The sequence below is a fragment of the Anguilla anguilla genome, chromosome 2 (genome assembly GCF_013347855.1).
Source record: "Anguilla anguilla isolate fAngAng1 chromosome 2, fAngAng1.pri, whole genome shotgun sequence".
NCBI lineage: Eukaryota > Metazoa > Chordata > Actinopteri > Anguilliformes > Anguillidae > Anguilla > Anguilla anguilla.
In genome coordinates, this window is record NC_049202.1 from 52,847,114 (window position 1) to 52,867,260 (window position 20,147).

At 40.3% G+C, this 20,147-nt stretch overlaps 3 protein-coding genes across 5 annotated transcripts; 1 reads left to right on the plus strand and 2 right to left on the minus strand.

Annotated features, from left to right (window-relative positions):
* Nucleotides 1–590: 590 nt before the first annotated feature.
* crym (crystallin, mu) lies at nucleotides 591–5,278 on the minus strand. Its single transcript, XM_035404908.1, has 8 exons — nucleotides 4,425–5,278; nucleotides 4,164–4,314; nucleotides 3,772–3,834; nucleotides 3,475–3,576; nucleotides 3,012–3,195; nucleotides 2,656–2,777; nucleotides 2,165–2,249; nucleotides 591–1,535 (listed from the first exon to the last, which is right to left on the minus strand). The coding sequence occupies exons 1-8, from the start codon at nucleotides 4,589–4,591 to the stop codon at nucleotides 1,471–1,473; spliced, it is 939 nt and encodes a 312-aa protein (XP_035260799.1). The 5' UTR covers nucleotides 4,592–5,278; the 3' UTR covers nucleotides 591–1,470.
* A 2,985-nt stretch (nucleotides 5,279–8,263) lies between these two features.
* si:ch211-256e16.3 (kelch-like protein 20) lies at nucleotides 8,264–16,126 on the plus strand. Of its 3 annotated transcripts, none has more exons than XM_035405706.1 (11): nucleotides 8,264–8,422; nucleotides 9,587–9,874; nucleotides 10,108–10,434; nucleotides 10,799–10,942; nucleotides 11,494–11,680; nucleotides 11,948–12,094; nucleotides 12,908–13,102; nucleotides 13,201–13,377; nucleotides 13,706–13,852; nucleotides 14,309–14,474; nucleotides 14,561–16,126. In XM_035405706.1, exons 1-11 carry the CDS (start codon nucleotides 8,375–8,377, stop codon nucleotides 14,727–14,729), a joined length of 1,995 nt encoding a protein of 664 aa, XP_035261597.1. In that variant the 5' UTR covers nucleotides 8,264–8,374; the 3' UTR covers nucleotides 14,730–16,126. The 3 variants fall into 3 exon arrangements, with proteins under 3 accessions (XP_035261597.1, XP_035261600.1, XP_035261598.1); XM_035405709.1 differs by having other exon boundaries at nucleotides 12,974–13,102; XM_035405707.1 differs by having other exon boundaries at nucleotides 11,957–12,094.
* Nucleotides 16,127–16,393: 267 nt separating this feature from the next.
* snu13b (SNU13 homolog, small nuclear ribonucleoprotein b (U4/U6.U5)) lies at nucleotides 16,394–19,010 on the minus strand. Its single transcript, XM_035405710.1, has 3 exons — nucleotides 18,854–19,010; nucleotides 17,799–17,919; nucleotides 16,394–16,915 (listed from the first exon to the last, which is right to left on the minus strand). The coding sequence occupies exons 1-3, from the start codon at nucleotides 18,854–18,856 to the stop codon at nucleotides 16,653–16,655; spliced, it is 387 nt and encodes a 128-aa protein (XP_035261601.1). The 5' UTR covers nucleotides 18,857–19,010; the 3' UTR covers nucleotides 16,394–16,652.
* Nucleotides 19,011–20,147: the final 1,137 nt, after the last annotated feature.

A 20,147-nucleotide genomic window follows, 5' to 3' on the forward strand; every position in this document is an offset into this window, starting at 1 on the left:
TTCATCATTGACGGCAGGTTGTCATAAATGACTACAGATGGAATTTTGTAGCATCCTAACACACCTCCCCATGCCATTAGCCAGCTGTACACAACAGTTACTACATTACTCTACATTATGGCACCCCATTCAATGATTTATATCAAGCCAATAATACACAACTTGGTTCATTACTTAGGAGGACGTGGTGCCACTGTTACACAGTCAACCTTAAGTGCCTCTTGCACCATCTAATTCTGACAAGCATTGGTATACTCTCGGTTCCTGTATGGTCATATGGCCAAAGAACTTTGTGAATGACTGTGTGGCAGCCCTTGAATTGCTGAGGCATAGGCTGCTGCTAATCTGTTGTTTCTGATGAAAACAGTCATGTGGAACAAGGATGACAATGTATCATGGATTTTGGGGAAGAACCTGTTCAGGAAGTTGGAAATGGAGACATGACTTCCCCACTGGGGCCATAAAGGACTGCAGGTGCTTCCCTTCGACAGGCCTGTGAAATAGCAGCTAGTCTACTGGGCGAAACAGAAGTGGCATTAAGCAGCTATACATCTTCACTACCTGCAATAAAGTACGATCTTTTTTTTTTGTTAAATAGCTTCTTGCTATTTATGTACAGGACACTGTCGAAATTCAGGGCTTTTTATGGAATGATGGAGCAACATAATATGCCACGGTCTAGTTTTTTCAACTGCAGTACTGAATGTGTCAGTACTGAGGATAGTTTATGGCAGGTCTTGTATTTGAGCCATTGTGCTCATTTTCTTTTGCAAAGCAGAAGAAACATGAACAGCGTGAGACTTGAGGAACTGGCCGCGGGCGCTGGCTGTGCACCCTTCTTATACATAGCCTATGGCCCATATGCTAATAATAGTACAACTTAAGTGCACCTTTACTGGTTAGTAGCACATTAACATGGAAGTGGTTTATCAACTGTACACAAGCTATGTCAGCTAGCCAACTAGCCAGCCGCCATTACAATATTAATTTGTAAATAAGTGAAATACATATACAATTGTTGGTTTTAACAATGACGAAGATGTAAAAGAAAATTTACAAGCTCAATCAATTTAATTTCAGTCCACATAATACTGCATTTCAGATCTATATTCACCAAGACTATATGGAACTAGAAACAAAGCTTTACAAGTAGACAAGTAGCACTAACATTTTAAACCAATTAATCATAAAAATCCCAACAAAAGAGATGCAAATCAGATTCTATACAGTATTACAATTATTTAGTCTATGACATGGTAAATAAACATTAAGCTTTAAAACATTTTATTTTAATTTCAACATTAATTTGAATTTGGGGACTGTGCTGCTACAGTTAGATTAGTTGGCTTTTGAAAACAGCAGACAGGCATGGGCTGTTCACAGCACTGTCCTCTGTTTCTCAGTTAAATATCAATGTTATCATTGATGTTGTTGCAGAACATCCCTTTGTGAGACCTTGAAAGAAATCCTTCACTGTTGGCTCTTCCACTGGTCAAACACAAGCTTTGCACATACTGCATCCTGAATTCCCATCCCTGTTACAAAACAGCAACGAGAAGACACTTTGAAACAGAATGTACACAATAGTTTTCATTTCATAGGCCTTTATTGGCTCAGGCCCAGCAGTCATGCTTACCACATAAAAACACAGCTTGATTTTGGGGTCATTGTTTGAAATAAGTACAAAACGAGTAGCTCAAAACCATCAGCAGAAGTTGCTGTTGTCTGGAGAAGCACTATTGTCAGATCTTTATCAAAGCTATTTGGAAAAACAGTCACAAGGATCAATGAATGATAAACAATACATAACTCTTGCTATGCGAATATGCAGATTTACTCATTTCTAACAAAGCAGAGGAACTGTATAAATTTTCAAACTGGATATTTGATTAAACAAAAATTTGGTGAAATGTGCATTAGGTAAGCATTTACTCTGCATGTATACTAGTTGTTTAAGGTACTAGCAAGCATCTGGACTGTTCTAACCAAGGTGATTTCACACAGATCAGGGATACTCAAAGCCGGTGAAACACCCACATGTTAGTATTATACATTTTATACACGGTATACATTTTTATAAAGGACTTAGCACACATCTCAAGAAAGGGTGATTATATTAAATTACACTAAATATAAATTATATTTTGTTTAAAAACAAACATACCAAGGGATTTGAACACAGTGGTTTTCTCACATTGGGCCGATTTAGTCCCATTGATAACTTCGCCCAACTCAGCAAATATACTGGCCTAGAAGCATATCAACATTCCATAAACAGAATATAGCAAGCAATACTCTAGCAAAACAATAATCTACTAATTACTACTTACACTTCACACAACCAGAGGCAGTCAAATGTGATTAGAAATCATGCAAAGTTGCAAAGATTCATTAAATACTACAAGCATTCACAGACGCTAAACATGTAAAGTAAGTAAAATGTCCTTGCTTCATAATTTCTAGCACCCTAGCAGGTGGCATACTTGCAAATATATACAATCTACAAATAACAAGGACAAACAAGTGGCTTGCAATAATAACCAATCAGGCAAAAAAGGTTAGTCTGTTCCAAATCATACAAGCAGCAAAAGGATTAGTGAAAAAATTGGGCAGATTTCAGACAATGAGAATTTGGAATTGATGGCTGTTCCGTACCCCAGAGAGGATAATATCTCCCGATTCAGTAGAGGCTCCTTCTCTACTGTCCACATACACCACTGCCTTTCTCATCAGGGCATCGTCCAGCTCCCTCCAGTCTGGCCTGCAGGCTCCCACCGCTGACGCAACAGCAGGTAGAAAAAATACCCTGGGTCATGCGTTGATGCACCATGTTTATGAATCTCAGATTGTTGAGGAATACCATATAAATACCAAATATAAAATGAAAGTACATCCCATTGTCAGCTCTACTTCTGAATTTTCCTGTCTCATATTTGGCAGCCTATGAGTAGTGGCAGCAGTCTTCCCACACACGTTTACTCCCCAATGCCCTACATTTGAGGTGATCTCACCGGCCACATGAGCACCTGGCTTCACCCATTCACCCTGCAGCACAGGCTCTGTTGCCATAGTAACTGTGATTATGACATCAGACCCCTCCACAGCTTCCTTTACAGAGGAAAATACTGCCACAGGGCCCTGGACAGCCCTGGCAAACTGTTCTGCTCTCTCCCTCCTCCTACTCCACACACGTATCTAGGGACAAAGTACACACCTGGTCAACAATGTAAGACATAAGCCTATTACAAATGAATATACTTATGACATATTTACTGCATAGATACAAATTAACTAAGTGGTTGAAATTTTACCTCTAAAACCAGTCATTTTTCATGAATGATTAAAAGCCACTATGTGCACCATTTTTTAAAATTTAGTTCAAGGATGATAGATTATAACTGCACACTCCTTATTAAACTGAAAATAATTAAAACTTTATAAGTGACAGATGCATGTTGTCTCTGTTCACAGTACCTCTTTGAAGGAGAACATTTGTGTGAAGACCTCATAATGGCTGATAGCCTGGCTGCCAGAACCCAGAATGCACAGCACCTCTGCTTTAGGTGGCATCAACAGCTGGACAATAAAGAAACCATCAAATGCAAACTGTTAAACATGGCCAACTTCTATATTACATTGAAATACAAAGGTGTCTCAGGAATTAAGAAACCACAGGATATCCAAGATGCATTCTATTTTTTACTTAATTTAATGAATGCAAAAATACTTTATTTGTACATACAGTGATAGTCAGACTTCTAAGGCACTTACTTTAGCAGAAATAGCTGAAACTGCAGCTGTCCTTTTTTCTGTGATGGTTATCCCATCCATAACCTACAGATGTCCATCAAAAAGGATCCACAGGTTGTCAAAGAATCATACCAGTTTGCCAGTCTAAAACAAGCACTCGACCTACATGTTACGTGACTCATATCACAGAAATACGTAAGAACACATAAGCAGTGTGGTCACCAAACATGCCATCATAATTAAATCATTTTTATACACACATTATATATAAAGGAATCATATGATTGCGTGTTTCAGCAAGGCAGACACCTGTTTTTTATTGTTCATTTGAAATCTTCTATCATGACTGATACATCAGGTCAAATTACGTTGGCAAATGTTTTTTATAATTTACCTGGACGATATATACTCACAGCTATGACATTTCCCCGTTCTGGGTCAAAAAGCAACACAGTCGCCTGATGTGCAGACAAATCGGAGTCCTTGTCTCGCTGGTAGAAGGATACTATTTTAATGGCTAAAACGTCTTCGTGAGCTATATATGCAGGCATCAACCCAAGGAATCTAGGAAATAAATCAACAATTATTTATAAAAGTGGGCTATACGTGTGTCAAATAGGCTATAGTAACAGTAATTCGTTTGTAAAAATTAAATTATGTCAAGATGATCCTACCCATTGTATTTCTGAAGCGGGACAGTTGTCCGCACTGGTTGGATCACCTCCGTACCGTTCCGTTTAGAAAACATTCCTAGTGCAGACTCGAGACTCGGAATCAAGTCATTATTCTGCAGAAGTCGCATAACCTCTTCACGGCTGATCAACACTGGCAACATGGACATTGTTATAGCGAGTTTTGTAAATTTAGATTAATTACTTTGTATTCCAGATCATTAAGAAGCGTTGCTTCCTCTTCGTGACTGTTACAATAGGTTATGTATGACGCCTGGGAGAAACTTTTAGTGGTCACGTGGAGCGCCACGATTATTTCTCTGCTTCACACAGGGGCTGGTTGTAGTGACCAGAAGTGTCGATTTATATGAATCAAGTCTTCAAAAAAACTAGTAGTTGCCTTGTTTAGCCAATCGGATGCTTAACCCTAATGTCAAATTAGAGCCGCAACTTTTCAAACACTTCCGAGTTGAAAGGTTTTGCATGTAACTCCAGCCACTGAACTTGATGCCAGTACATTATACGTGGAGCCTTGTTGCCATACGGAGAGCCACAGCAAGGTGAAAAACGACACATTACGGCAGACTGCATACTATTTTAATGGCTTGCGAATATATTATAACAATAGGGAAAAAACTTGCGAATATATACTTTGCTATTATGTGTGTAGGCTACTTTTGTCGTGTACGTGCTGAAACCTGTGGTTGAAAGGTGATGCCTAGCGGAAGATTGGTGTGATGAGCTGTCCCCCGGGATACATGGCTGCCCAACGCGGTTCCTGGAGCTCTACCTCATTCAGTCGAAACAAGAGGTCTCTGCTGCAAATTCGTAGAATCATGTGTGCCAAATTAGTGTTGAAATGAAAATCTCCAGGTTGGGATGCTCTGGTCTAAAACAAATACTGTATATTCAACAAAGTTCAAAATTCAGACCTTTGCTCCATTTTCACATTTTTCTTTGGGCTTGAAACCAGAATGGCGTAAGTGGCATTTGGCAAACTGTACAGGAGAAAAAGAAAATAATATTAAACTTTTTGTATGGCTCCTTTCATGCAGAGATGCAGCTCAAAGTTCTTTACAGTGCAATGGATTTTTAAAAATAACCACTTGTGAATTGTTTGATTGTGGAGTAGAGCCAGATCAAGAAATTAAATCAAATTTGTCTTTGTCCCAAACATTATGGAGCTCACTGTGTGCAGTGTATATGGCTTCACAGATGTTTCTGATTAGTCAGGTGTGTTCAATTGCTTTTTTTACTGTAGGTGTAAGAGAGCTTTCAGTATCTTGTCTTGATTTTTGATCTTGATTGCCTTTGGAGTCTGTTATTGGCATTTGTCAGCATAAGGACCAGAGCTGTGCCAATGAAAGTCAAGGAAGCTATTATGAGGCTGAAAAATATGAAAAAACAAAACACAAAACAGACATAGGCCAAGCCTTAGGCTTACCAAAATCAACAGTCTGGAACATCATTAAGAAGAGAGCACTGGTGAGCTCAGTATAACGATTTAAATTTGATGGTAGGAAGGAAAACAAAAATAAGACTATCTACTCCTGCCAGGCATTCATCTAATTGTTTTTTGACATCAAGACTTTCTATCCTAGCAGGTAAAGTTGCTGCTCATCCAGGAATCATGCAAATGATGTTTCTGCACCATGAAGAAGTGACTTTAACCTGAAAAATATGTATGTCCGGGTACTGAATCTAGCATCTATCCCAGGGAGCCCAAACTATGGTTACTCTATCTGATTAGTGAAACTATATAAATATTCTGAACTATGACTCCTCTATCATTTATATGAAATAACACTAGGATTGTGTATGGACACTGACTTGAACAGCTATCCCGGAGCTGCTGCACATCCGGCTAATGAACCTATCCATATGCCCAGGAAGTATCCAGTTTGGACTATTACCTCAAAACTGCACACAAGGCTAATACACTGATTGGTCCTTCAAGAGATGCACAGTTTGGTCAATGTATACACGAACCACATACTTTAGATGCACTGACCAGACCAAGGGATGTCCAGATACTTTTGGCCATATAGTGTATAAATATCCTTTACTTTTCCCTCCATACATACTCGAGATCATAACCTCCCTATACCATCTCATAACAGCACAGTATGCATTTCAGTTCATATTATTTACAGTCCACCACATTTATCATATCACCTCCGTTACATGCACATACATATAATGCTTTCTTTCAGTCCATAATGTGGGTATTGGTCATCCCAGGTTCCCATCTGACCCAGGGGGGCCTGTGGGAGTCCTGACCATCTTTCTGTTCTTGTTCCTCCAGGTCACAAGTTTTGGTGGGATGAAAAGTTTGCAAGACTGTCTCACAGCCTAGGGATTGCTTGTTATTGTCTTTCTAGCGGCCTTTTACAGCCTGTGACATTTAGAACTCCACGGAGTATGGGCAATTAAATTATTAATGTCCAGAGGTGCAGTTGGTTAGAACAGTCAAGTCAAAATGGCTCCTTACATTTGTAATCGCAAAGGCCTGGTAGGCCGAAGAAGACCTCTATGGTTGACGTTAAAGAATTCTCACCACAATGAAGAACAGCTCCCAAACACATGTCCTATTCATTCTGCTGGTGTCTGCAGTTACATCATTAATGAAGACAAGTGAACCAGTACACATAGCAGCCACATTCCCAAATGGTAACATGCCCACCACATGTTTCACTCTGGAAATCACTCTGATACAAGTGAATCTTGGTCTCTCTCCACAAGACCTTGTGCAGGCCCACTCTGCAGGCTATTTTATGTACTTCTTAACAAACTGTCATCTGGCCATCCTGTTTTTGCAGCCGACTAGCGGTTTGCATCTTGCAGTGTAGTCTTTGTAGTTCTGTTCGTCAAGTCTTCTGCAGACAGCTGTCACTGACACATCTACCTCTACCTCATGAAGAGTGTTTCTGATTTGGCAGACAGGTGTTTCTTTATTATGGTGAGAATTGTTCAGTCTGGCCCTTTGCAATTACTGTGCTCCTGAGTGCTCTCTTTGTTCTTAATAATGTTCCAAATAGTTAATTGAGTTAACCCTAAGGTTTTGGCAGTTTTTTTTCTTTTTCTTCTTATTTCTCAGCCTCACAATGACTTTCATTGGTGCAACTCTGGTCCTTATGGTGCAACTCTGGTCCTTATGCTGACATATGCTAATAGCAGACTCCAAAGGCAATCAAAAGCCTAGAATCAAGACTAGATACTAAAAGCTTTCTTACACCTGCAGTAAAGAAGCAATTGAACACACCTGACTAATCAGAAACACCTGTGAGGCCAAACATTGTGGCACCCTGAAATGGGGGCTATGCATAAAAGTGGTTATTTTTACACAGTGAAGCCAATATGTTAAAAGACTCTTTAATACTGTAAAAGCTGAGAATCTGCACTTTAACCACAAATGTATTGTTTGATTGCAAATCTAAAAGTGTGGATTACAAAGCCAAATAAAGTAAAAATGTTTTGTCCCAAACATTATTGAGCTCACTATAAATACATACATACATATACGTGTGTGTAGTTTTGCCATCTCTTCCATATATTCTCATTTCTAAAACAAGACACTGATTATACTTTGGTGGGAAGTAGGTTCCTGTGTCTCCCTGAGAACTGATTTTCGATGTGCACCATTTAGAGAACTGCAAAGCGTTAAAATGATATTAATTTCGATTCTTAAACCAGAGAGATGATTGTTATCGGTGAAAATGTTCCATTCAGCAATGCTTTGAACGTCTTAAACAACCAACATACAGCTGCTACAGATCATCGGCAAACAAAATGCAGTTACTATTCCAGGTCAATAGAGGGAACTGTTTTCTTTTAACTCATAATTCTGTCTGTTCCAATATTTTGCTCTTTAGGCTGTGGCATAAACGGGGCTAATGAGATAGCGTTGCTATGTTCAGTAAACAATTTGAGATTGAAATGAAGGTTTTCCACAAATGATCAATGGCTGTTCCTTTGAGAAACGGAAGGAATTTGCAGACATCGTAAGTTGTTTGGGTCTTCATTTTCATACGAACCGTGCTTATTCTGAGGAAATGAAAGGGGAGATAAAGTCATATTGTTAGAGCTAACGTTATGGGGTTACATGAAAATTGCACATTGGAGCATGCATCCGATTTGGAAGGTTATTTTTTTTAGCGAACTCGCAAGTGAGTAGGTGTAATTATTACAGTTTGTAGGTGTTACGTATGTGGCTGGCTAACTATAATGGAATTCCACGACTCGTACCGAAATGTATGATCCTATTGGTGTTGCGCAATGATGCAGTAACGTTATAGAGGTTCCAAATGAGCTATCTCAACATGTGTTTATCTCTTGAATATGTACTGCATTAGCTACATGCAGTCTCTTCTCCAGCTGTTCTGCCTTATTTTGTGTCAGAAATCTTACCCTGGTTTACACTGGAAATATGTTGAGTCGTCTTGTTTGATGTAGTTTGGACTGTTGGTTAAATACAATGCATGTATATGCAGTTTACTCTGAAAGCTAAAATGATTCCCTGAAAGTGGAGATTGGAACTGTGAATGCTGCATGTATTTTCGCAGACATTCTACTGCAATGTAACGGCTGGTGAAAATTCCTGAGCAGAAACATTGCGTTCTATTCCAGCTGATAACCGGCCTTACAATTACATTTTTTGAACACAGCAGAAATGTCTTGTATTTATTAAATATACTGTATATTTTGCAGAGGCATGTTATAGCAATACTCTCATTCTTTAGTTGTTTTAAATCTATTTTCATTTGTATGGCTTGAGACCAAAATCTCAGTACATGCTGCTCCCTACAACTTATGCAAATACACCTATATGTTATAATATTTTCTACAGGATTTCACAGTCTAATTTTCGGAAAACATTTTATTAATGCATCGGTTTAACCTAGTCGGAGTTGGAAATTGTTATTCTACGTTTACATATTAAGTAGTGCTCTGATTTGAAGTAGAGTAAAAATCGACGAAGCTAATAAGCTGAAATAAAACATCACCAGGTAAGTGTGTGAGCACTCTCGAGCACTGTCGGTGCCTACAAAGTGCACTGCAAGTTCCGATGTTATTTCGTTCTGCTATGTTGATTTTAAAAGGCTCTTGGGCAGCAATAGCTGGTTTATAATACAATCTTGGTGTATTTCTGCCCTTCTTCACTCAAGGCTGCCTTAAACAGGAAGATGGAAATACTGGCTGTAAATGTGTCAGCCACTGCCCCTTCTGCTGCCACTTCAGCCCAATCCCCTGAACAGGAGGACTCGGGCTTCCCGCTTGCATCCTTGGACAGCGAGGACTATGTCTTTGTGGAAGCACGGCACTCCAACAAGGTTCTGGAAGGCCTAAACAGCCTGCGTCTCAACAATGCTTTCTGTGATGTCATCCTGTGCTGTGGTGGCCAGGAGTTTCCATGTCATCGTATCGTCCTGGCCTCCTTCAGCTCCTACTTTCAGGTAACTGCTGTAACGGAACAGTGAAAAGAAAATATTTCCGCTTGTCTTAAATTAAGTAACAATTTTAAAAAAAAAGTAAGGGCATAATGCTTTGATCCATGTCAAAATTAAAAAAAAGGAGTAACAACAACAAAATCCTAACAACTTAGAAGTTGGAGATGTGTAAATGCACAAAATTCATGCCAGTGGCAGGACTGCAAACTGATCATTATATACTGATTTGATGCAAACAGGCCATGTTCTCCACTGATCTGATGGAGTCCCGGCAGGAGCGGGTGGCTATCAATGGGGTGGAGCCTCAGATGATTGGCATGCTGGTGAGCTATGCGTACACTGCTGAGGTGGTCATCTCCAAGGCCAATGTGCAGGCTTTGTTGGCTGCTGCCAACCTACTGGACATCATGGCAGTTCGCGAGGCCTGCTGCCGCTTCATGGAGCGACAGATGGATGAGATGAACTGTGTGGGCATCCACTGCTTTGCAGAAGCTCACTCCTGCCGAGAGCTGGAGAGGCAAAGCATGGAGTACATCCTGCAGCACTTCAGCTCCGTCTGTCGCCAGGTGAGCCTTCACCAGCGGGTGGGCTGGCCCCCTGGCCCTGCGTCAGCACGCAGTTCCTGATGACCGTGTTGCTACTGGTAGCTGAGGGCTGGTGTTTACGTGAATAAATATTGCATACTGCAGGATTTTTTAAAAGCGTTTTTTAAAATTAAGTGTATGGTATAATATTGTTTTTATTGTGAATATTTAGTATGGGGAGTATGGGAATGTATGCCTAATCTTTGAAAAAATGACTTGACTATATAAAAGGAGACTTTTCTTAGGTCATTGTGTGTAGTAGACCAAAATCAGATGACCTGATACCTCAGGTGCCCTTGCAGCTCATAAAGCCACACTCACCATACCTAATATCCTCTACCCATAGGAGGAATTCTTGTCCCTATGTGCTGACAAGCTGACCGAGATCATCTCTAGTGACCATCTCAATGTGCCAAAGGAGGAGACTGTGTTTGAGGCCGCCATGCTGTGGCTAGAAAAGAGTGCCTCCCGCAGGCAGAGCTTTGAAAAGGTGTGCAGTAGTACATGCAATAACAGTGCATACAGTTGGTTCTGTGCTGTTTTGTGTGATTGTTATACTCAGTCTCTAGCTCTGTCATGTGCATTGTTTAGCTGTGGGGAGCATAGGAATGGAAATGGTTCTCTTAATGTATTGCTGTTGATGTTTTACTTGAAGCAGGTTTGCACTTTGACTGAAAGCTAAATATTGAACTAACCTGCTTCTAGTGAGACTTACTGTAAATTTCTTGTATTGCTACACACAGGGGTTGCTGTTCTCTGTGCATTAGGAGTATAGAACACCCTTTACAGTTTGTGTCCTTTAGTATGATTACTCCAGATAATGTATATCTTTGGAAATGATTGGTGAGATTGATTAAATCATTGTCTATTAAGTGGTATATTAGGCCTGGTGAACATTGAACCATTTATATAACACCTTTCATGTTGCACCTCAAGGTGCTTCATAGTTATAAAACAGTAGTTGGGGTAAAACAAAAATAAAAAATTTGATGTGCATAATAAAATTGAAATTAAGGAGTGCGTGGCTGTTGTGTGTGGCAGGTGCTGGAGCACATTCGGCTGCCCCTCATTAGTCCCTATTACATCCATGATGTGGTCGAGTCCCTGCCCGTGGTCAAGGAGTCCTTGCAGTGCCAGAGGCTCATCTCGGAGGCTAAAGACTACCTGCTGCTGCAGGATCGGCGTGGAGAGCTGTATGGCCCTCGAGCACGTCCGCGTCGATCCACAGGTAACACGGTGCATGTGCACAGCCTGCACATGCATGCACGCATGCACGCGCACACACGCAGGCATGCACAAACACAGTCTCAAACATGCATTCCCAAGCTTGCATATTGGCAAACACACACACATCCATTCAACTCAAGGACACCTATGGAATTGAAGACAGTAACTTGGTTTTTAATTTTTTTTAAAAACCAGCATGTTTCAAGCTCAGCATTTTTCAAGCCATGAATATTGTGAAGGAGAGGTTCAAGGTACTGCCTGTCCCTAGGCACAGCAGACGTGATTGTGACTGTAGGGGGTGAGGATGACAAAGTTGTTCTGCGTAGCGTGGAGAGCTTTGACCCGGTCACCAGTCAGTGGAAGAGCCTCGCCTGCCTGCCCTTCGCTGTCAGTAAGCACGGCCTGGTAGTATCAGGTAAGAAAATACTTCAGCTTTATAGTTATATACGTTTTTAATATAGTAGTATATGAGTTTTACACAGTAATGCAGTAATATGTCCCTGTTAGGAAAACATAAAAGCTCTGTCTTGCTGTAATGTAATGTCTAGTCTTCAAATCTCTATTTTTGCCAGTGAGATTGTTGAAGTTAAAATGTTTTTATTCATTCACACTACTGTACTACTGGGTAAATTGGCAAAATTACACATAATGGACTCCCCCACGGCTGCAGTCCGGCCCCTCTTTCATCGCCGCCTCCACCCTGACCATTTCCGCCTGCTGCTCCCCACCATCACCAGCCGGCCCCCGGCCATCATCTGAGCCGCCACCTTAGGATTATCACTTAACTGTTGTTATTTGTGAACAGCTGAGGAAACCCAAAATGAAATTTGCATAAATTAATCTGCTGAAAAATAATTTCTCATTTTGACTTAATCTAACCAAGTGTAATAGTTAATTGACAATACTTATTTTCTTTTAGTTGTATGTGTTTGCAAGCATATACTAAAGCTTGAGGAAAGGATTTTTTATATTTCAGGACGATTAAGAATAACTGGTAGGTAGATGGATGAAGCCAGGGCTGCTGAGTGGCTCATCCTGTTAAGGCACTTTTCCAATACATAAATAAATCCAGACTGTGCTAGTATTCCCTGTGGCTGGTAGCCCTGCAGGGTGATGCACAGTTGGCTCTAGCATTGCCTAGGAATGGCAGGTTATTCATTCTGCCAGGATGCTAGGAGCATATTATTGCACTCCAGTGACGCCCCTGAAATTGTTTGCCTTCTCATAGTTCCTGGAGGAATAGTTTTGCATTCAGCAGCAGAGGTGAGTGTCACAGGACTCCTGCCCTCCCCAGGTTCCACGCTGTATCTGGCTGGTGGGGAGTTCCCTGATGGCTCAGCCAGCCGGGAGATGTGGCGCTACGACCCCTGCTTCGATTCCTGGTTGGAGATGGCCCCCATGAACGTAGCACGATCAGAGCTTGGTGAGATGGTGGTGAAATTTAACATAAGTTGTTGTGAAGTACTATAACATTTGCCCTCTGCAAAATGTGAAAGCGAATGCATGATTGCTCCCATGCAGGTTTGGTTATGCTGGATGGCTTCGTGTTTGCGGTGGGTGGCTGGGAGGGCCGATCCCGTCTGGACTCTGTGGAGTGCTACAACCCTAACACTAACACCTGGCACTTTGTGGAATCTGTCAAGATGGCAGTGACCAGTCCTGCAGTAGTGGCTCTAGATGGACTACTCTATGTTACAGGTGGGGTGACAAGAAGCTATCCTGACATGTGCTTATGTTGGTTGATGGTTAAGTATAAGTGTATAGTAATAGTGAAACATCTGATGTTAAATTTATGATCGTGCATACAGTAGTATATGCGCAGTTACACCTGTAGATTGTGTGTATTTAGCTAATTCTAATAGGTATTTGCAATACTTGATCTGTTCCTTATATTTTTATTGATTAGAAAGAACCATATTGATTGGAGCCCAAGGAATTCAAGGGTTGACCTACAGTAAAATCAAGTCCATGCTGTGGCTTTCTATCCCTGGTGTAAGCTAAGTTAATGTGTTCTCCTGTTTTATAGGTGGCGCTGTTCTTGAGGATGGTGATGGCACAGACTTGGCACAGGTGTACAATCCCAAAACATGCGTTTGGACCGAGGTGGCTCCCATGCAGATCGCTCGCTCTGGCTCCGCCGCCTGTGTCCTAAAGGGCAAGATCTATGTCATAGGTGAACGTTTGGCCTGGGTTCATACTCTTAAACAAGACAAATATTCATCTGTTCTTTATGGAAGGTTTTTAGCTTTTATACCATATTTTAACTTCGAAATCTTAACAATACAACATGATGGACAAGATTCTTAAATTTGTGACTGAATCTTGTTTAGCGCATCTTTGCTAAAAGATGACTTAACTCCAGAGAAAATAAGTAGGCATAGTTTAGTACTGCCTTTTATTTTTGTGAGACAGGATGATAAAATGGCATCAGATTTACTGTTTATGCTGTTATAGAAACAAAAAGTAAGCGCTTTCTCTTAAAACCTAAGAACCTTAATATGCAATCAATTATGTTACATATGAGCATGGATGCAGATTCATTTGTTTTTAAACCATAAAAAGTATCATTTAGATTTTTTAATTTTATGGGGTACAATTTTAGTAGATGCCTATCTCCCTCCGTACACAGGTGGCTGGCATGCCTCTACAGAGAACACAGATAAAGTTGAATATTATGACCCTAAGAGCAACCAGTGGACAATGTGTGCTCCCATGAAAGAAAGACGCTACCGTCCCGGGGTGGCTGTGGTGGATGGAAAGATATACGTGCTCGGGGGAGAAGAGGGATGGGACAGGTTTGTTACTTTACAATGTTTACAATATATCTGTGGATATGAGGGTGAATTCTAAGCAAATTCACAATATTGTTTTCATTCTTCAGGTACCATGACACTATAGAGCGGTATTGTGAAGAGACAGATACTTGGGAAATTGTAGGGGAGATGCCAACCAGTCGGAGCTGGCTCAGCTGTGTGTCCCTGCAAGTCAGAAAAGATGCCCACAGTGCCAGCCAGCCAAGCACTGGATCAGGAGAGTTTCCTGCTGACTAAGAGCCATTGTGATATATGTGGACTGCACTGTTGGCACTACTTGGCAAGACCATTTAGAGAGAAGACTGCAGAATCATAAACAGCCTGCCACCTTCACTGACTCCTGCGGGCTTTAAACAGACTCGAGCATGCAGCTCTAAAAACTGATCCTGTTTTTGGAGGTGAGGGGGAAGCCTTCAGTCCCAAGTACTTTCCTGAAGGTCAGATGTTTCTTTTGAACTCTGTGTATCCAGAGTGATGGCCTTACTGTGGTCAATGCTCTGTCCTTTGTGGAATTCCTAAGGTGTCTTTGTGATGTGGGACTTCGTGCCAGGTGTTTGTGGTGAACTAAGGAAAAAGGTTAAGTGCTCAGAGAAAGCAGATTTTACAGCACACCTTGAGACGAGTGCTTACACTGTCTTTGTTCATCGTCAGCGTCCAACTACATTTTGTACCAACTGTGGTGTTATTTATAGTGGCAAGTCCATACTGAAATTTCAACAAATCTTGAAGCTAGTGTGTATGGGGTGATCTGTAGTGTCAGTATACAGTTATTTGCCTTGATTCTTGCTGGCAGCCTTTGTGTCATTTCAAGCTGTGTAGTTAACTTGGCTAGATGTTTCCCTTCATGAAGCATAGCAGTCCCAGGGCATACATTACAAAACTTTCCACTGCATAATCTTTTACATGTGGCATTTCTAATCTTTAAAATGACACACAAAAACCTAGAAACATGATTCTGTTAAGCCAGTGCAACCAATGCATTTTAAAACCAACAACCAACTAGTTTTTTTTGCACCAGATTCTATCAATAAAAGCATGTATGCATTCATATATGAATCTAGATAGGATGTATGTACTGGACTCTGACGAGACTAGTTGGGATTTTTTCCCCCACTTGATTATGGGGAAATCCCTCTGTTCAAAAATTGCAGAAAAAAACTAGTGGCAACTGTGCTGTATAGAAAGAGTACATTCTGTCTGCATCAACACTACTTCCATAAAGCACTAATGACATCCTTTTTAATCTAACCATGCTCAGTGGGAACATCAGGGCTTTCCAATATTAGCCTGTGGTGAGTTGTATATTTTTGTGGTTCCAAACCTCAAATCCGGTACCCAAGGCCAGATCTAAGCATTTAATGCATTCCATCTCTAGCACACCTGATGCAACTAATCAAGGGCTTGAGTTGTATCAGGTGTGCTTGAGGTGGAACACAGGAAATGCCTGGATTCTGCTGGGTGTACCCGAGAGGTTTGGGAACCAGTGGTATCTCGTCCACAGCAAATGTGTGCATGATGTGCATTTTTGGTAGTGTGTGTAATTGAGGCTTGCAGAGTGCATATCCCTTATTAATGTGATTGTGTAGACTGAAAACTATGGAAAGTGAAGTTAAAATAAAAATGTGTAAATCTCAGAGCAGCACTGCAAATTGAAATCACTAAAACAGGATGCAGAAATTAATCATTTAGCAACTTCCAGCTAAGTGTAATTTAAAATAAGCACTCTTACTTTGAGCACTGATGGGCTTTGTACATTTATATGTACAATTCAATTTTAGAATAATGTACTTTTGATAGACTTCATTTAAAGCCATTTTGCGATCTCAAATCGGTGCCCTAATATGGGGTCTGATGTCTGATGTGGCAATGCACTGCTGTAATCACAATAAATATTGCACTAGTTATTGTAAGGGTCTTGTTTTATACAGAATTAAATCCATCAACCAATGTACATTACTCACCAAACTACCGGATAGCCTTTACAAAACTGGTGCTTCAACATTTAAAAAGACCATATTTTAATATCACAAAAGCATGAAAGCATATTTGTACACTGGCAATACAATGGAATGAACTGTGTTCAAATAAGGATTATGAAATGAGGATTCATTTTTAAACAAAAGTCTCCACAAATTACTTTCTTAACATAACTTCCATAGATCAAACCAGCAGTCTCTCAATAGCCATCTGCACAGACTGGATTTGAGGTTTGAGTTGGGACCCCTCCTTAATTGTGACAGATGTTGCAATTACGGGCCTTGAAACTCCACACGCGCGTCCCAAGGCCTGCTTAGAGCGTACAAAAACGTATGGCACGTTCTTGTCTTCACACAGTAGTGGCAGATGCAAGATGATCTCCAGAGGTTCAGCATCAGCTGCCATCACGATAAACTCAGCAATGCCCCGGTTCAGGGTTTTAGTGGCTGAAAAACAATGCCAAAAAATTAAGTTGCACAGAAAGTATATCCCAGTTAAGTAGTTAAACTGGGTCATGAAAAGCACATGAACCATAGGCCTACCCTTTCAATGAAGGAAAAAAAACCCATGCCTTACTTCCATGACTCAAATGGGAAAAAAATAAGATGATTCACACTCAAATTGCCACAGGCCACTGAAGAAAGCTTAGCCAAAACATTTGTGAAAGAGGTTTATTTAGTTCTATGACTAAAATGTGTGTTTGAGAGCAAAGTTATTCATAAAAAAAACAAAAAATAAATAACACTGCACCATTACTGATTTGCATAGTTGCAGTCTCGTAGTGCATAAAGTGGAACGGGGACTGAAAACAGTACTTGTCAAAAGGCTGCATGTTTATATGCACAATGATAGCCTTTTGGGGCATAACATGAAAGGCCAAAAATTTCCACGCCTTCGGACAGGAAGTCTGAAATCTGTGAGAACTAAATTAAGAACACAGAACTTGCACTACTAGTCTTTTGCAGATCATATTTGTGTGTGCAAAAATGTCATAACACTTGTAAACGTATTGTGTGCAGTCTTGCAAACATGCTCACAGGGCATTCTGTAATATAACAACAAACACTGCATTTAATTTAAATGTACATTCGACCTCTTTGAAAGTTATGAGTTAGTTCCACAGATCCAAATGGTCGCCAAATTCAATCGGTTCGAATCTGAGATTCTACTGTATTACAGTCAATACATAGTTAATAATACCTTCATTTCAGCTACAGTTCTCTTCTGACCCCTTATTCTGCACCCCGACCTTGTATAAATTAAAATCAGATAGCGTTTCACAAATACCCCACAGAAAATCATATCGATAATTAGATACTTTAGCCTTACCCTCATTTGCGCCTTTCCTTAGCTGCTTATAGTTGGACGCTTGTTGCACAAGGTCCAGGATGGTTTTGGTCAGTGTAGCATCGGCCAAAGGGTAGGCCTTGGGGTTCACTTCAGGGTCGGCCTAGGGAATAAAATAACTATACCGTTAGGTAGAAAATAGCATAAAACAGTTAAGCGTGTAAATGCGGTAAGCAGCAAGGTAGCCTACAGGCACACCTACATTAGTGAGTTAAACTAGCTAAACAGCAGTCTTGTAAAATCGACAACTGGCCAGCAATTAATCGAGGCCTTATCACGTGTGTACACAGTATAGCAGGCATTACGCTCTTCTAGTAAAGGTAACAAAGGCAAACATAGCTCGCCAACCAATATTCGAAGCGGAAGATTCTCCCAACATGAAAACGCGGTTGTAATAGGAGTTCCACTGATCTAGTAACTAACAGGTCGTTAGCTAGGAAGCTAACTACCACGTGTTTTCCCCAAAGCCGCATACCTATAAAGTTGAACAGAACAAACGTAGTCAACACTTCCCATCTAGTTTGCCATCTTAAACATGGAACTCAGCTAAACTTCGCTTATAAAAAATAGCATTAAAAATAGTATTAAAGAGTGTACTTTGGTAGCTTCCATAAAATATCCACTCGTTTTTACCACGCCAGAGGGAGTGTCTTTCTGATCAGTGTTACACAGAACCAGCTAGCCAACAATTACTTGTGCTATACGACTACGAGCAACTACGCCGTTAGCGAACATTTGCTAATACAGCTAGCTACCCAGAGACGTTCTACAATGGCTACTGCAGTTTTCTGACATTAGATAAAGACAAAATAGCCCTGTTAACAGCCTGTAACTACACAATTATAAGTACTAATATCGGCTAACGTAGTTGTCTATATAAAAACAATGCTGCGGTTATTGTTTGCAAAGATCCTGTATTTATCAGTATGCTAGCGAGCCGGCTGCATGAAACGAACGTTACACTAATCTTTCGTTGCTACTGCAGCCACAGTGCATTAACTAATAGTGTCTTCTTTCGCTGAACATCATTTACTCACCATATTATCTATTATCAATTGTTGAGTAAGTAAGTCCTCTCGGCGCGTGCTTCACGGAGGACTGCAGGAATAGCTAGCAAGTAGCAACCACGCTTCAACGTTAACTACACGTCTGACCGATTTCCAAAGCACGTGTTCAGGGCATATGCGCAAATAAGTGCCGAGCGGAACCGGAACTGCGTCACTTCCTTATTATTGCATATCGTTATTATGTACAGTCTATGTTTTTATGCGTATCACTCCTAATTAATGTTTTTTTGTCAATACGTGAAAGGTGAAAGTTTGTTTATTACATTACATTTATTTGGAAGATACTTTAATCCAAAGCAACGTAAAATAAGTGCATACTGAAGGTCATTAGTACAACTACAAAACACATCTGGTAATGTACAATACTTATTATGTAACAGTTATTCATAAACATGAACACATTTAAATCCAGTTCAGAGTAAGCATAGGCTAGGTCAAAAAGGTATGGTAAATCAAACTAGGAGGCATAACAACAAGCTACAACATCAAGGATTATTCTCAAGAGAAAGAATGAGAAGACCAAAAGTGTGCAATGTCAAGCACCAATACAGTGCAGAGAGGGATGGAGGAGCAGGAGCAGAAAAATTCACCCAGATTAAGTTGGATTACCAATGAGTAGGTGATACTTAGAATCAGAAGAGGACTGTTGAGATGAATTCACTGGCCAAGTGATGGAATACCTAAACTAAACTGAAAGTCAATTAAAATCTTCTGATTATAAAATTTAAACCGTTCACTGAAATCTGAAAATTGCTAGCAGCAGACCAGAAAATTTTGGAAGGCTGAGTGTATTTTGGTCACCATGTACTAGTGCATTCATACCTTTATCTATCCTTTTTTATGTGTTACGACTAACATCCTACATGTTAAAGGCATACTGCGCAGAATTTTCACCGTGAAAATATTATAAATCAGCCATGTGCAGTCATTACTATGATGCACTGGCAATCTGTGTCTGTGTGCACTGGGAGTGAGGCTTTCTTCTTCTTCTTGGTGGTTGGCGAACAATTAATAATGCAGTGTAGTATAATGGGTAACGAGCTGGTCTTGTAATCTAAAGGTCATAGGATCAATTTGCAGGTAGGAGACTGCTGTTGTACCCTTGAGTGAGGTACTTAACCTGCATTGCTTCAGTATATATCCAGCTGTATAAATGGATGCAATGTAAATGCTATGCAAAAATAAATAAATAAATAAATTGTGGAATGGGAATCTATAACATACTCATTATTTTAAAAAGGAAAACCTCAAATTCTATCCATCA

Excerpts from the sequence above, each read along its gene's own strand:
- crym (XM_035404908.1), bottom strand. The coding sequence starts at position 4,591 with ATGTCCATGTTGCCAGTGTTGATCAGCCGTGAAGAGGTTATGCGACTT. Across the intron at positions 3,196-3,474 it reads AAATGTTCTCCTTCAAAGAG|ATACGTGTGTGGAGTAGGAG; the intron begins GTACTGTGAACA and ends CTTTGTCCCTAG. Across the intron at positions 2,778-3,011 it reads GCCAGGTGCTCATGTGGCCG|CGGTGGGAGCCTGCAGGCCA; the intron begins GTGAGATCACCT and ends CTGTTGCGTCAG.
- si:ch211-256e16.3 (XM_035405706.1), top strand. The coding sequence starts at position 8,375 with ATGATCAATGGCTGTTCCTTTGAGAAACGGAAGGAATTTGCAGACATC. Across the intron at positions 9,875-10,107 it reads CCTTCAGCTCCTACTTTCAG|GCCATGTTCTCCACTGATCT; the intron begins GTAACTGCTGTA and ends TGATGCAAACAG. Across the intron at positions 14,475-14,560 it reads GGAGAAGAGGGATGGGACAG|GTACCATGACACTATAGAGC; the intron begins GTTTGTTACTTT and ends TTCATTCTTCAG.
- snu13b (XM_035405710.1), bottom strand. Across the intron at positions 16,916-17,798 it reads AAGGAAAGGCGCAAATGAGG|CCACTAAAACCCTGAACCGG; the intron begins GTAAGGCTAAAG and ends ATTGTTTTTCAG.